This window comes from Echinops telfairi, unplaced genomic scaffold (assembly GCF_000313985.2).
Source record: "Echinops telfairi isolate 266 unplaced genomic scaffold, ASM31398v2 ScPeMD7_23;HRSCAF=83, whole genome shotgun sequence".
Classification (NCBI taxonomy): domain Eukaryota; kingdom Metazoa; phylum Chordata; class Mammalia; order Afrosoricida; family Tenrecidae; genus Echinops; species Echinops telfairi.
This window is the reverse complement of record NW_022103920.1, coordinates 62154796-62170184: the sequence shown is the minus strand read 5'-3', so window position 1 is coordinate 62170184 and position 15389 is coordinate 62154796. Positions and strand designations below refer to the sequence as shown.

The following is a 15389-nucleotide window of genomic DNA, read 5'->3' as shown; positions in this document are numbered from 1 at the left end:
TTTACACAATTGATGTGTGTATGGATTGGGATAACAGTTGTATGAGCCCCTAATAAAATGTTAAAAAAAAAAAAGTTCACACAAATTGTTTAACTCAGTTTCAACAGTAGCTAATTCTCAGGGGTTGAGGGGTGGAGGAGAGGGCGAGTCCATTCAGATCACAATAAAAATCCTCACACTGCTTGTATTGTTCCTTAAAGAAATTAAATTTAAAACCTAATTATTCCTTTGAATTATGTGCGCACACACACACATACACACGTTGCTTTCCTTTTTCACATACTTGTATGACCAGTACTACTTTACCTAGCTGTTTCCTTGTGATGGCATTTTCCATAACGGGGTTTTGTATTTTTACCTCAAGTTGTAAGACTTTGTAACCACTGAACATACTGTCATAAAAAATCAAATGGCTTTTTATAACCAAGGTTAAACATACAAAGATCATTCACATGTACCGTTTTATAAGTGCATGGGTAACCAGTCCTGCCAAGTGCCCCTTCTTTGTTAGTAATTTCAAATGGTTTATAGTCTCTAGCAGCTGATTTTAAATAGCAACATTGTCTGCGTTAACTCCCCCTAGTTCAACACGCTTTATTTTTTATGGCAAAAGTACCTGTCTTGGGGGTTATGTAATACACAATTCAAAAACTGAGCTTCTGGTCATTGAGTCAATGAGTTTGATTTTGAGTTCTAATTTCAGCAATGCCCCAGACAGATATTTTTGTAATAATATATACATTTGACAAATATGCATATGGCATTCGACTTGTAGGAGTTACTGCAACTTAATGTAAAAACAGGTTAATTTTTAAAGCTTGGTTTAATAAGACATCAGGAAAGCACTCTGTAATTTCAGCTTGGTTTCTCAGATACATTAAGCATGGCAAATGAATTAAAATGAGTAGCACTCAAGGTTTCAGGATAAATATTCCATGAGTGTGTGGCTCATCAGCATCTTTGTAATCTTTCAATTAAATGGGGTCACTAAAAAAAGAGTTTGTGGGATTAGTATGGTAACCATTGACCCCACAAACAGATACACAACGTACATCTCCTGTATTAAGCGTAAAATTAAAGTTTTCTATTAAAAGTGTGTCTCCCAAGTTTTCACTATAAGAGGTGTCAATTGTTCAAAGGTATTTACAGAAAACAGTAGAAATGGATGCTGATTTCTAAAGAAGGGCTGGCCAACCCCTCTAGGCTCTAAAAGCATTGTAAAAACTCCAATTATTAATGGTACCCATATTCATGAAGGTTGTGGACTGGTACACAAACACACGTCTATGATCAGTGGAAGCCTATATATATTTTTAGGACAATTCCCTTTGCCACACACACAGATGGGAAGCAAAGTGGGAGGTAATAAGCAATGAAACTGCCCCGGGAACGACCAAGCATACCCGCTTCAAATAAATACAGCTCCACTGCACTTAACTCTCCGGAGAGTCTAGCATCACTGCTAACAATGGATGAAACCTCTGGCCAACATTCCAAGCCAGAGTGAAGTACACAGGGGTAACTACACCACAGTGTTCTACCACAAAAAGATATACTGCGTGCTAGCTTAGGAGTTAGAGCTGTTTCAGAGAAGGCAAAAGTATAAGTCTCCATTCTCTAGAGTCTGCTATTACCAAGCAGTTAACATTTCTGTGAGATTCGGCAGCATTCTAACCTAGGGTGTCTGGTGGTATCTTTTCATCTGAAAATCCCACCCAAAGGAGGCCTCATTCTCCCACCAGCGTGAGCTCCTTCTGCCAAAAGTCTCTTTTCTCGATCATGAAATGAAGGGTGACTTCAACATGTGTCTTAGAGGAACGCTATTTACGAACCCATTGCCACCTAATTAGAAAACAAAGTAAAATAAATATAAGGCATAAAAGTCTAAAGTAAATGGGAACAATTATGGGTCGAGATCAATTTTAACATGGTCAGCAAATATTGTAGGAAAGGAATAATTTAGTGTAAACTCCATTCTTAAGAAATTAACATTTTGAATGAGAAACATGTTTCATGTTAAATCCTACCATCGTTATAGGGAACAGACAAAATAATGAAGTTTTTACATGTATTTATGTGTGTGCGGGTGATCGGGAGTGTGGGGCTGTGAAGTATAGGGAATCAAATAAATGGAGAAGAAAGAGTTAAATCTCTGAGGCTTTGTTCCCAGATGCATTAAAATCTTATCAATCTCTTTTCTTCAGAAATCTTTTCAGCATTACTTTTCTAATATTGGAACAATCAATTTTTCTGTCTAGAAGATGGAGAGAATGCTAAAAAACATTGGCTGATGGGCAACAGTGGAAAATAAACTTGTTCAACCTCAATTACCACTCTTTTTCCATAACACAAAAGCTCCAGAAAAGGATAGGAAAAAGGAAAATCATGAACTACCCAGGGTGACCTGTCCTACTAGCTGACTGGACAAACCCCCCCCCCCCCACACACACACACTATTAACTATAGGTGTTCTAGGAAGTTCTTAGCAAGCACTGCACCCAAGCACTTTCGATCAAAAAAAGAAAAAGAAGAGAAAGGAAAGCATAGTGCTAAACACCTTAAAAACATTTACCACGGTAATAAAAGCAATGTCATTCCCTCCTACTGAATGTTTGGGCACAAAAGAGGTATTTTTATAGTGCAGTTCATGATTTACCATATCTATAGTGTCCAAAAACAGCAAAATGAAAAGGAAGCATTTTTTCCAGTGGTTTGACAACTATTTGAGTCAACAGCCATGCTTTCATTGCACGAGTGGTCAAGGGCTCAGTTTTAAAAGTAAAGGTGGGGTGGGGGGTTGCTCGCAGAGAGACTGTAGAGCAAAGATTGGCATACTTTTCTAAATATATTTCTAAATATTCTTTTTCGTGCAACTATATTAAAATGAATTACCCCCCTCTATCAAACTCTAGTCAACTCAGAGGCTGCATTCAGAATGCTGTGCAATTAAGCTCTCACCTAACTCCCCACCTTTCACACGAGTCATTCAGTCACCCATCAGAAATGCAACGAGGGCCGAGTAGGTACCAGGCGCTGTGCTAGACAGGGTGATTCTGTGGAAAGAGATAATTGTCAAGTGTTCATTGATGCATCTTTCCAAATATGAGAAAAGCCTTAGTGAGGGATGGGGTTAACTAAAGGGGAGTCTCCAATCTGAATTTTCCCCTCCCTACATCAAGAGGATGTCTATTCTTTATAATAATAGGTGGTATACACTTTTCATCAAGAGGTCCTTCATGTGGAAAAGAATAAAAATAAAACTATACATCGAAATGTTGAGAAAACCCTTGCTGGTTGTTAAGAGAATTTAAAAGTTGCCCACACATCAGTTTTCTATACCAATCTAAACTGTAAGAGTGCCGCATTTCTTCTTAAGTGTTGATATTCACCAAATGATAAGTAATTCATGATTTAAAATTTAAAGAGCTTCCGATAGCTGACATTCTCAAAACTTCATGCAAACAGTCCTTGAAATCGGGGTATAATAATTTATTCACTTCCTCATTTTGCCAGCCCATCCTCCATGGTATATAAATATTTACAGAAATATGCAGCTACTTGATTTCACGTTATATTTTAGAGATATCAATGGAAGCACACACACGCTGCAGACAAATCACTTCCCATTTCTACAGACAAGCACTAATCTCAACTCACACCCCACGCAGCAGCTTCACTCTCGGCTGCTCGAAACTGTGATTGGAGGCGACTGCTTTAAGCAGCAGTTTTTCAAGACAAAATTTAGCAGTTTGGAAATTCTGAAACTAAACACGATTTTGTCAGCCATAAAAAAATAACACTATAATTAATGACTGCTTCAGAATCCAAACTGCGATCGAAGATGACACTTTGAAACCACAGAAGAATCAGAGATGATTAATTATATAAACTGGTTCTTGTTTTGGAAGGTTTATATTCATAGACCATTTATCACCAAAATGAGACCATATTAATTTCATTGACTATTGCAAATTATTATAACACATTAATTTGATTTTCATAAAATTAGATATTAGGAGTTTCCTTTCATTTAATCAGCTACTCCACAGTACATAAAAGTCCTCAGTAGTTTCTCCTCAATTCAGGGGGAGGGGGAAAGTCGCTTGAAAAGATATTAATCCTACTAAGTCCATTTTCATAAACTAATGCTATCTGAATGAGTACACTATATAGCAATTAGTCTAATCATGGTCTTTTACATATGTAATTATCAAAATGAAAGCCATTGCTACTATACTTACTATAAGATGAATAATTACAACAATAATTTAATGGAATCAAAAGTGCTTTTTCTTTTCTTTCTAAAATTCAGTACTCTTCCTAGAAGAAATCTAACTAATACTAAAATTACAATCATGCATTTTCCCCAAATGATTTTATTTCAAATACATATAATTTATCATGACAAAAAGTGGATTAATATACACTATTTCAAAGTGGTTTATTTTTATAATTATATTTATTAGAACCCCAAAGCTGCCTGAGCAAACATGCCTTTGTGCCCTTGATTTGGCTGCACGGTAAGCACTCAGGTAAGACCATAAAAACAACACTTCAGGGAGGTTTTGCTTCTATCCAGGCGCCATCAACAGAACGGGGCATGTGAATTTCTGGTTGTTATCTCAATGTTTAGCCTCATGAAAAGAGTCATGCCCAAGTCTCTCCTATGGCGAACATCTCAGGAAGCACTGAGCAACAGCTTAAGAAAACCATATTGTTCAGTCACTGGAGGGGAAGCTACTGCTTGCAAAGACTTTCAAGAAGTGAGCAAGTAACTGGGGCACTCATTGAAGGAGAAACTCCAGAGTTTGGGGGTGACAGTAACGACTTTGCTGAGCTGACACCATCTCTGGGAGCCTCCTATGAAGGCTGACAAAGTTTGCTCATCAGCATCGGGTGATGACATCTGAAAGCACAATTTAATCAAAGGATCCCAAATTTATTTTTTGTCATCAAGACATTCTTTCTTTGAATTCACCTAAAATAAAATCAGAGCAAACAGGTGACTTCATATCTGCTGTTCTTCTCTGCTCCCTTCCCAAGAAGAGGGACTGTGCCTATTCAAGGCACGAGATTCCTTCTGCAGAATCAATGGAGGCCGAGTCATCCTGAGACATGCCAGGGAGTCCCCGAAGCAAATGAGGGCGGACGACCTAAGTGTGATCCATTTCACAACCAGGAATGTGCTGAATTTATTGTACCGCCTGGACCCTGTTCAACTCCCTGCATTTCCAGCTTATCCGATGCTATTACATGAAAATGCTCTTTTAAGTTCAACAAAATTGCACTTTGAACTGCTCCTCTTTTATTCTTATTCTTGCTGGCTGGTATAAAAACAAAACAAAACAAACGTTTGAGACACTCCTTACTAGTTCGTATAGATTCCATCTTGACCATCATTTAGAAACCAGTTTTCTTGTTGGAATTTCAAATAAACTTTTCAGCTCAGCTTTAAAATATGTTCAAATGGACTTTAAAAAATCACATTCTACTTCCTTGATCTCTCATATTCATCTGCGTTATATCCTATCCTAATTTTTTTCCCAAAGCCCTTTAAACATGTTAATGAATGCCAAATTGATTAAAGTTATCCAATTCTGTAATGCAATGCTTTCTTTGGGCCCTTAAAATAGTCAGATCAAACAAACGATTTGAAATGCTACCAAAATTCAGGCTTAACATGTAAAGCTCTAGCACATTTTCTTAGGTAGTTAGTGAGCAGGATGCCAAACAAATCACGCGTGCATGAACAGATTGATTCACTTCCAAATTACAGTTTTTAAATTGCCATTTTTATTTTGCAAATTCTAGTTTAAGCCGAAAACCATTTTTGGAATTTTATCATTTAATGGCTATAAAAATATAATCAGGGATTTGAAACGCAGGTGTCTTTATCCCAACTGAAAACAAAATCTTCCCTGGAAGAGGTTAATGGAAAAAGAAATAATAGGAGGTTGAAGACAAACTGCTTCTTTCAAAACTGGGGCTGCAAACAGCATTCTAACTAATTCAGATAAGCAGCCAACATAGTTGTTAGGGGATATTTATGACAGCCGAATCTGTGTGACAGCCCGGAGCATGAACAATGGCAGTGGGCTTTCTACAAAACACATCTGCAAGAAAGACAGGTAGCTAGGCCTGGCTATCAATCATCCAAACACACGAATAATTCTACACCACTGGCCCATACGCTGTGCACATCTGCGCTGGACAGAAAAAGCTTGCTATTTGGTGGGGAGCCATGGCAGTGAGGAATCCTTATTTTTAATTCTTTCAAATATGTGTGTTCGCACATCATTAAAAAAAAAAATACTCCAAGCACGATTAACAGCTCTCTAAGAGCCAGCTGAAGCCAAGTACACTCAGTATTTCCAGGTTATATGTGTAGTGACTTCGTGCTTTGTTATCTTCCTGTGCCTGCATTCAGGAAGGGAACATCTAGGGCCCAAAAGCCACTTGTGTCCCATAGTGTGGGGAGGAAAAATCCTCCGGACTGGCTGAAGCGAGCTAGGTTCACTTACATTTTACTTAAAAACCAATCCTAGTCTCAGCACATGTAAAGGGCTCTTGCAATCACTTCCTCCTGAAGTAACTTTTCAGATGTACCCGTACAATGAAATTGCTGGCTAAATAATAAAATATGGGTCTTCCCTGTCTCTTGTTGGATTCACATAACTTCCATTTATGCTAATGGGAGTTAAGCACCTGCTCAGCAAAGAAAATAGGCCCCTCTCTGTGAAAATCAATGTGTACAGTATAGTTTGCAGGTACAATGTTGAAGTCAAGCAACCAAAATGCATGCTATATAAACAAAGCATCATGTGGCCTGCCTGCAAACATTACTGCTGATTTACGTTTTACCTTCTTAGTCAAGGTCGCAAGATACGGGAATACTCAAGCCATTGTGCCTTAAACATAACCCCCAAAAGATGGGGAGGGCAGTATGTGGGGAAGGGAATGGGCGGTGGGTGGGTGTGCAATGGAAGAACTCAATCTGGCGATTTCGGTGAGCTCATGCCCAGCCCGCTGTTTACTTCTTCCAAAGTTCATAATAAATTGCATCAGTAAGTCTGGATTCAAGCCATTGCCCTCTGCCATCATCTTCAAGTCATGGAAGATAATTGTACATAATAGAGGGGGGCAGGATCATGGGGGCACTGTACTGGGACTCCCTGTAGCAGCTGCTGCCTCAGCTGGGACAGGAGATGAGGCAGACGGTTGTTAGGGACTGGTGACACCAGACTCCCTTTCTCCAGCGCCCTTCCCGTTGAGTGCCAGGTCTCACAGGAAGGCGTATTTATGTGGGTTTCAGTGAGGCCATCGTCACTGGCAGCCATCAGGGAACGCGGCACAGTGGGCGCACGGAGAAAGCCTGCCTCACTTCCTGCCAAGAGGAGTCAGCATCCCAGGAATCTAATGATACTGTACTTTCAGTTAAAATGACAATGTGAACCAAACAGGGCTGCAGGGAGGAGAGTGAGAATTTCCAGTATGGTTTCAGCCCGTTTGATGGGCTTCAGAAGCTCATCATTGTGGCCAAAGCAATGCTACCCTCACGCTACATATTAAGTAGTCTTAAGGAATAGGTAATAAGAAGACCGCATTGCATACATGCCATTTAACCAAATTCCTAAAGGTTTCCCCTTCGCTTTAATGAGAGAGGTCAAGGTCAAGGTATTCATTGCTGGTAAGCCTTGGGAGTGGCATGAAGAGCCACACCCTTGTAGACAGGGTCTGCTACATAACGTATGGACTTCGGTGGGAAATCGAGACGCAGGGCCCTGGTGGGGGAAATGGCGAGACGAGGACAGCAGGGCATTAAACCAAGCACAGGTGGGTCTCAGCGAAGGGAGTCAGCCCTCTGAAACCACACGTGCTGGTGGAGCAGGGCCTGGACAAAAGAGAGCCGAGGGCTCGGTCAAATCCACCACGGGAGCACGCGTGTGAAATGTCTCCCCAAAGGCACCAGTTCAAGGTAGCAGAGTCCCGCGGAAAATGGAAGAACAAAGTGTAGGTGGTCTAAAAAGGACCGTTGCAGGATCGGACGGCTCACCTAAAAGGGTTTCGTTTTTCTCTCCTAGAAGGTTCCACCAACAAGGCTTTCCATCGCAAGGCCAGCATGACCCTGGTGAGGGGAACCGTTCTAAGGAGGCCCAGAGGAATGATTTTGAACATAGATGATGGTAGCCGACGCTACAGGCGGGTTGGCCCTCAATGCCACTTTTTCTTTCTCCTTTTAAAATTGCTTCTTGCTCCATCTCACCAGCCACACGCCAGCCTTCGCTGTGACCTCTGAATTCTAAACAGGCCGGCTCTGGGTGAAGGCGAATCTGGCTGGCTCTGCTCTCTGCAGTTTGGGTGACTTGGAAGGCTACAGAATTCCTGCCGGGGGCCGCCCTCCTTTTCTAAGTCCAGCTAGGCTCTGTCAGTTCTAGGCGGCGCAGAGACAATAGTAATTAGAATCATCTCAGCATCTGCCGGAGAAGTGATCCACCAGCTCTCAGAAGTGGGCTTCCGCTAAGCCTCAGCTGCAGGGAAGTCAGCCTTCCCTGGAGCTCATGGCGGCTCCCCAAGCCCTGGTCTCCAAAGGGAGCCAGCAGCGCGCAGAGGTCAGCAAACAGAAACCAGAACTCTCTCCGCCACCGAGATGTAAAACCAAGACATGAGTCAGATACCGAACACAAGTATTGAGGAAGAAAAAACAACAACAGTCATTAAGGAAACATTACTTCGTTAACTTAGTTTGTCTGGGTCACCTACGGGGTTGCAGATGACCAAGCAGTGCATGAGCCTACCGTGATTTGTGGTCACTCAGAAAAGGACTAGGGGATTATAATATTACCTACTCTCAATAAAACAGTATGTCCTCCGCCCGCCAGTGGAGAATTTTTAGGGATAAACAACTCTACAAATTGTTTGGCCAATTATATGTCAGAGAGATTTTTCTATAGCCTGTCTAGACTCCAGACAATAGGCAGACTGGCCTATAGTTGCAGACATTTCTATAGTCTGTAATCACTTAGAGGAGCAAGGGCAATAATACCAAACTGAAAGCCAGCCTGACCCGCCAGTACGGCAGTGGAAATCTGAGTCGAACAACACTTTACAATTTAGAAATGATGATAGCCACTCAGAAAGAAGTTTGAGTAGCCACATGTATGCCAAAGCAATTTCTGAAAAATCATCAATATTCCCCCAATATGAGGCACAGTCCAGCAATTCTGTCCATAGGTTATAAAATTACTGTCTTGCAGAAAGAATTCTGTATATATGTTAGGCTGTTTCTTATTGCACAGAGCTGGTATGTATGCGGGTATGTGTGTGGTGTGCGCATATATCATAATATAACCTTATATTATTTCATAATGATATTTATGGTCTAAATGAAGACTTTTTAAAAGGCCTTTCTTTCTTTCTTTAAGCAAACCAGATTGCTAAACTATTCTTTGATTTTGCACTTTGGGGCTATAACCAAGAGGGATCAAACAGTGCACATAGTCTTAATGAGAGTTAAGGGAGAGCCTGTAGGAGCAAGGGAGGTAGGAAAAAGAGATCTAAAACGTCCTATGTTTTCACTGCTTCATTTCTCAATGGGTCTCCACATCTCCTTCTCTCCTGTAATTGCACTTGTTAGGAGGAAGACAAACAAAGGAAAGAAAGAACGACAGGGAGGGAGGGAGGGAGGGAAGGGGTAAAGGCCACGTTTTGTTGAACTCTTTATAGTCTCCTTCATTCGCTTTTTACTTTTTTTAGAAAATGACACAATCTCGAGTGTTTGCTTTTGTTGTTAGTGCTCGGCGTTATCTTGACGAAGAGCATGACAAACATGCCTTCAATATCAAGAACACCCATGGAAGGAAATATTGCCCTACAACCGGTGACAATGGTTTGACTTGAGGCGCCTCCTCCTTCCCGAGGACACCAAACTCTGTCAATAGTCACCCAGCCCTTTGCATCTTCACCCCTGGGGATCAATAGTAGCACAGTCTTGGTCACTTCTGGCCCACAAGGTCTTGTCAATAACTTCACTAAGTCGTTAGGTTGGAATGACTCAACCTGTGGTTGTAGGGACAGCTAACGAAGCACGTAACGTGTGATACAACCACGAGACCCTTCCACTTGCTCTACTTGGGGCTGGGCATCCCAGAATAGGAAGCTCTCCATCTCTACAGGCATGCCAGCCCTGTCTCTGACTGCCTTCTAAAGAAGAAGACTGAGCTGCGCCAACAAAGAAGCTTTACGACACAGCAGTGCATAATGTGTCATCAAAGTGTCACTGTGGAATAAGCCGCCTCGGACTGCCAAAGTCACAGCGTGCTGAGTGATGGAGCCATAAAGCACCCTCTCAGTGTGACCAGCAAAACCCACGCACTCACAGAGCTCTGCCTACTTCCAGGACATCATGCATACAAATGTGGTGCATTTTCCCCCCGGAATGCAAATGTTAGAGTCATATTACGCCAAACGAGCATTGCACAACACTCTCATTTGGTTTGTGTGCAAGTTCAATGTTTTCTCTGTCTCTAGGAAAAAAATTTTGAACCTCATCAGAAAGGAAGGCTTTTGTCAACACTTTTTCATATAGTAAAAATAAACAGGCTTATGTGTCATTGATGGATAATTTCATATTAAATCAAACCAGTATAAAAATTCAAGTATGTTTATTCTACATAAAAGAAGGGTTTTTGTTTTGTTTTTTCTTTTTCCTTTTGCTATTTGTCATGATATTCAGGCACACTTTCTGTATCCCGTATCAAGACATCCCAGATAGGTCTCCATCTCACATGATAATTTTGGGGTACCGTGAAAATGGTACACAAGTCTGGCTCATCTCAGCCTTCTTGATTGGCCACTACTCTTCAGTTAATGGGAAACCAGATACTTTTAAATTCGGCAAACCGACGAACACTTTGTTGTTTCATATTCGAACAAACACACTTCCCAACTGAGTGCCAGCAAAATACATTTAGCAAACTTTTTGTTCTCATCACACTGATGGGAAGCGTCATGCTTCTCACCGGATAGCTGGGGCTCCACGCGCCCTAAAAAGAACTGGCATCGTTAACTAAAGTGTCCTGCGCTTGGAGACACAGGGCCAAATTAGGCCCTGAGGAAGTCTCCCAGAACTCCCACTGAGTCAATGGAAATTTGCGAACGCACTCAAGGGCACTTCCGGCCCACAAGGTCGGGTCAATAACTTTCCGAAGTCTTTGAAGCAGGTACACACATCCCAGTCACAAAGATCTCCACGTACCTCGCCAACGTCGTAGATCCAGATCCGGCCTTCTGAGTCCCCCACAGCCACGTCCTTGCCGGCTTGAGCCCAGCGCACGTGGTTGAGGGCCGACGCCCCCTCGATGGCCACACTTGCTGTTGGAACCTGCCCAAAGGGAGAGGACACAAAACCAAAACAGGACTCTGAAAATGAACTTTCAGACCCCACTGGACAAGGATCAATTCCCCCGGCGGAGCCCCCCTGCCTCCGTGTGCGTGGGGTCATGCACACCCCGTGTAGGGGTGACCCGGGGCTCTTTGTTGCCAAGTCGTGTGCTCCACTGAACGGAGCGGTAGCGCGGGGGGCCGTCCAGCCCGTCCACGGCCGAGGGGCAGTGCGTGGCACACGTTTCGTCGGATTACACAGAGCATGTGCCTGCACCACAGATCCCGCACACAGAAATGTGACACTTTACGATCAGGTCGAGATTGAGGGGTCGACGGAAAGAGAGGTTTCCGGGTTTGCTAAGACTAAGGATGCTCTACGAGGCAGACAAGGGTGGTGGAGAAGGGATGAAGGCAGTCTTAATATGAACGTTCCGGGGAAAAATCTCCCGTAAACGTGAACTTTCTCCATCTCATCTGGGATGACATGATCGGAGGGAAAGCAAAGCATGCCGGTGAAAAACTGCCGAGCTTCAAATTCTCTCGTTTTGTTTGTTTGCTTGTTTTTTATTCCTTCCCTCTGTGTTTGCTCCCTCCGGTCGTGCCAGGGCGTGGCCGCAAACGCTGGCACCATCGCCGGGCAGCGAGAACCCTGAGCCAACGGAGCTTCTTACTCGTGGAAATGGCCATACCTCTGAAAACAGGGGGCATCCTATTAACGAGAATTAAAGTGAAAACACTCCACGAACCTCAGCATTTAGAAAAAGAATTTTGCTGTTTCTGTTTCATTAACAGCTGTGTAAACGCTTGTCTTTGAGGTTGGGATTTGGTAACTTTACAACCAGCCTTCTCGAAGGATGTTGGGTAGCAAATAACAGGCCGCCCGTCAAAAGGGAAAAGGTAATGGGAAAACAAACAGACACAAATAGTCAGACGAGGGCACCCGAAAGCAGCTCATGCCACTGTTTGAGACCCGTGTCTAATAAACCTCTCAGATTCGGGTGGAAACTCGACATGGACTGTGACTTAGCACCCCGGGCATACTGTTACTCAGGGAATTGAAACCATCTGTTTATATGAGCTTATTGACCCAATACCTGCCTTTAAAACTAGCAATAAAAAACTCCATCATAAGTAAGCATCTATGTTTAAACATAATCTTGAAATCGATAAAAAATCTTTTACCTGCTTAAATCACCGAATGTCACTTGTGCACCAAAATGTAAAACTAATGGTCCCAGCTCACTTATTAAAAAAAGATAAATACACACGTTCTACCATAAAGTTGCCTGCTGTGCGCGCTCAAGCCTGAGTTTTTAACCAAACCTTTTGAAGGTCAAAACAATGTGAATTTAGATGGAGCGTCTGTACACGTTCGGGTTAGTGTGCAGCCCAGAAAACAAATCCTTGATTCAAGTAGGGCGTTTTTGGATTCAATTTTTAACTCCCTAACTTACATGGGCCAGACAGGATCCGTTCTAGCTGCCACCCAATTGTACCGATGAACGGTATTCATTCTCCGATTTTTTTCTCCCAATGGATAACCTCAATACTTGAACAGAAAGGTGTGACTTTAATATAGCACAAAATCAAGTTCATAAAAGAGATGCATTTTAACACATTGAAAATAACATGGTAATTTTTTTTAGCATTTTCTTTATTTCAAATATAAGTAATATGATGGAGCAAAACGGAAAGAATATTTGAATCTTTTAAAAATTATTTTTTTCCTAGCGACATTAAAAAGGTTACTGCAAAAATGACTGACTATCACAGTGCCTTGCTTATAACCTATGCTAAAAAAACCCACATTTTGTGCATGAAGGAAATGACAAAATATATTTACATTAACGTGACCTTTCAAAAATTAATAAATCTATAATGAAATAAGCCATATGTTCTCTTTCTTTCTCTCTCATATTTTGTTTCCCAAGCATTTCCACACGGTTCCTCCCCTATGCCTCCGTCCCCACTTTAGTAGCAGAAGCAGGACACAGAGCATGAGGACCACGCCAAGCACTGAAGTCAGCAATGCAGACACAGGTCACTCAGGCCCAGCCGTGGGCAGCGCTCCGTGAACGTGCAGCACCTTGAACAGCAGTAAAACCCTGCTGCTGCTCAAGCACTGGGAATTCAACCTCTTAAAAAAACCAAAAAACATCTAATTCCTAATCTGACAAATATTTGAAAAATGCTGCTCCACTTGCTAGAGGCAAACATAATTTGAGGGTTAAAAACAAAATGCCCAGTTCATTATTGGAGTGGACTCCGTCCTGTTCTTGAGGACAGAAGGTTACGTGTTTCATTACAGAGCTGAACGGTTTGCTTGCCCCCAGTGATGATTTCGGAGAACGGGGAGCTGCAAAGCGTGTGTGTGCTGGTTTCTTGATACCTACAGAAAGGAGGGCAACTCTGAGGTTGACGGTGTTGAGACATTATTTCATTTTTCCTTAAAACACAGATCCTAAGAAACAAAACAGAAGCCGCTCTCTAGGCGACGTTTAAGGAGTTTGTCCAACACTGACTTCCCCTGTGTGTGTGCTGCTCGGGTATCGTGTAAACATCACTTTTGGGAAGCATGATGCCAGTGGTAGTGGGTTCAGAAGTCACTCTGGAAAAACGTTTTGCCTTCTGGTTGCCTTCAGTAGTGAGTTTTGTTATGCTTTGTTTTTGTTTTTATTCAAGCAAAGAGAAGTAACACAGTTTTAATCAACAGCGACGAAAGGCTGTGGGAAACCATTGCAAGGTAGGACAGCAGAAGAATACTGCTATAGATATTGTGGCATCAAACATAAGAGGCATTCTGCATCCTTGCTCTGTTATGAGGATCGACAGAGATGCTTCACTGCATAATTCTTACCCCTGGCACATTGCTCTTGGGATAAAAAGAGAAGTGAACTTAAAGTGGAAGGAGTTTACAAAGATAACTCTTGGGCAGGGATTATAGGTGTCCGTGCCACTGTAGCACACAAGAGCTCTGCAAAAGTGTCTGAAGGATATTTCCTCTCTCTCTTACACACACACACACACACACACAACTTGGGGCGCCTGCGCCTCCTCATCTCCTCCAGCTGAAGGCTTCCTCATTAAAAAGGCTGAGCTGCTTCCTGCTCCAAACACTTCAAAAGACTTGCTCTTGTTCTCCACTTGACATACAGTCACAGCACCAGTTCCTCTACCTGTGCATGCGTGTGTATGGGAGTGTCCCTGGATCCGAAGCCAAGGAACGATGCAGACACTTTTCTTTAACTAAACAGAAGGACTTTTAATATTAAATAAAAGACTCCCCCCAAGTCGCTTAGAATTTGAACCTCAATAATTTTGGGGAAGGGGAAAAAGTTTTTAAAAAATTACACACAATAAATGTTAAAAATATATCCATGGCATATCTTGTAAAGCAAAAATTTCCCTATTATTTATAGCTTTCAAAAATGTGTATTTTTTACTTGTGAATGACTCTGAATATGCCATTATATATATAATACATATAAATATAATAGCGAGTTTGATATGCATGGTCACAGTTAGAAACTGTTGTAAAAGTCTGACATGGAGTTCACTACCTCTGACAAGGAATATTTACCTTGTAAAAAAATCAAATGGATCATAGATCTAAACATTATTGAAAAATAAAGTCAACAGAATCTTTTATGGATTCAAAATAGAAATCGTGCAAACAGCCAACATGGGCAAACTGGTCCTTTTAAGGAGCCTGCTCTAAAATCGGAGTCTACAAAAGCTTCCTTTTCCAAGTGTTTGCCTATAAAGTTATTTCAATAACACTTTGGGGGAAGAAGAAAAAAAACAAACAACAAAAAAGCAACCACCCCAAACCTCGCCTGTGTCCTTGCCCTTCCCATGGGGAAAGACACGACACACAGCACCATGCTGTTTGCAAAGAAGGGCCATCCACGGTCCAGGATCTGCCAGGGAGGGCATGGAGCTGAAGAAGTGCTTTTTGGCAAAGGCATCTGCCGGTTCCCCTCTGGGCAGAGGGGCGTGGGGGTGGG

General features: G+C 42.1%; 1 protein-coding gene across 6 annotated transcripts in view; it reads right to left on the bottom strand.

The window, feature by feature from the left end:
• DYNC1I1 (dynein cytoplasmic 1 intermediate chain 1) overlaps positions 1–15389 on the bottom strand; it is a 321188-nt gene that overhangs the window by 9192 nt on the left and 296607 nt on the right. For all 6 annotated transcript variants that reach the window (XM_004702674.2, XM_004702676.2, XM_004702675.4 and 3 more), the window contains one exon: positions 11255–11380. In XM_004702674.2, coding sequence (XP_004702731.1) covers positions 11255–11380 — 126 coding nt within the window. The remainder of the gene's footprint in view (positions 1–11254; positions 11381–15389) is intronic.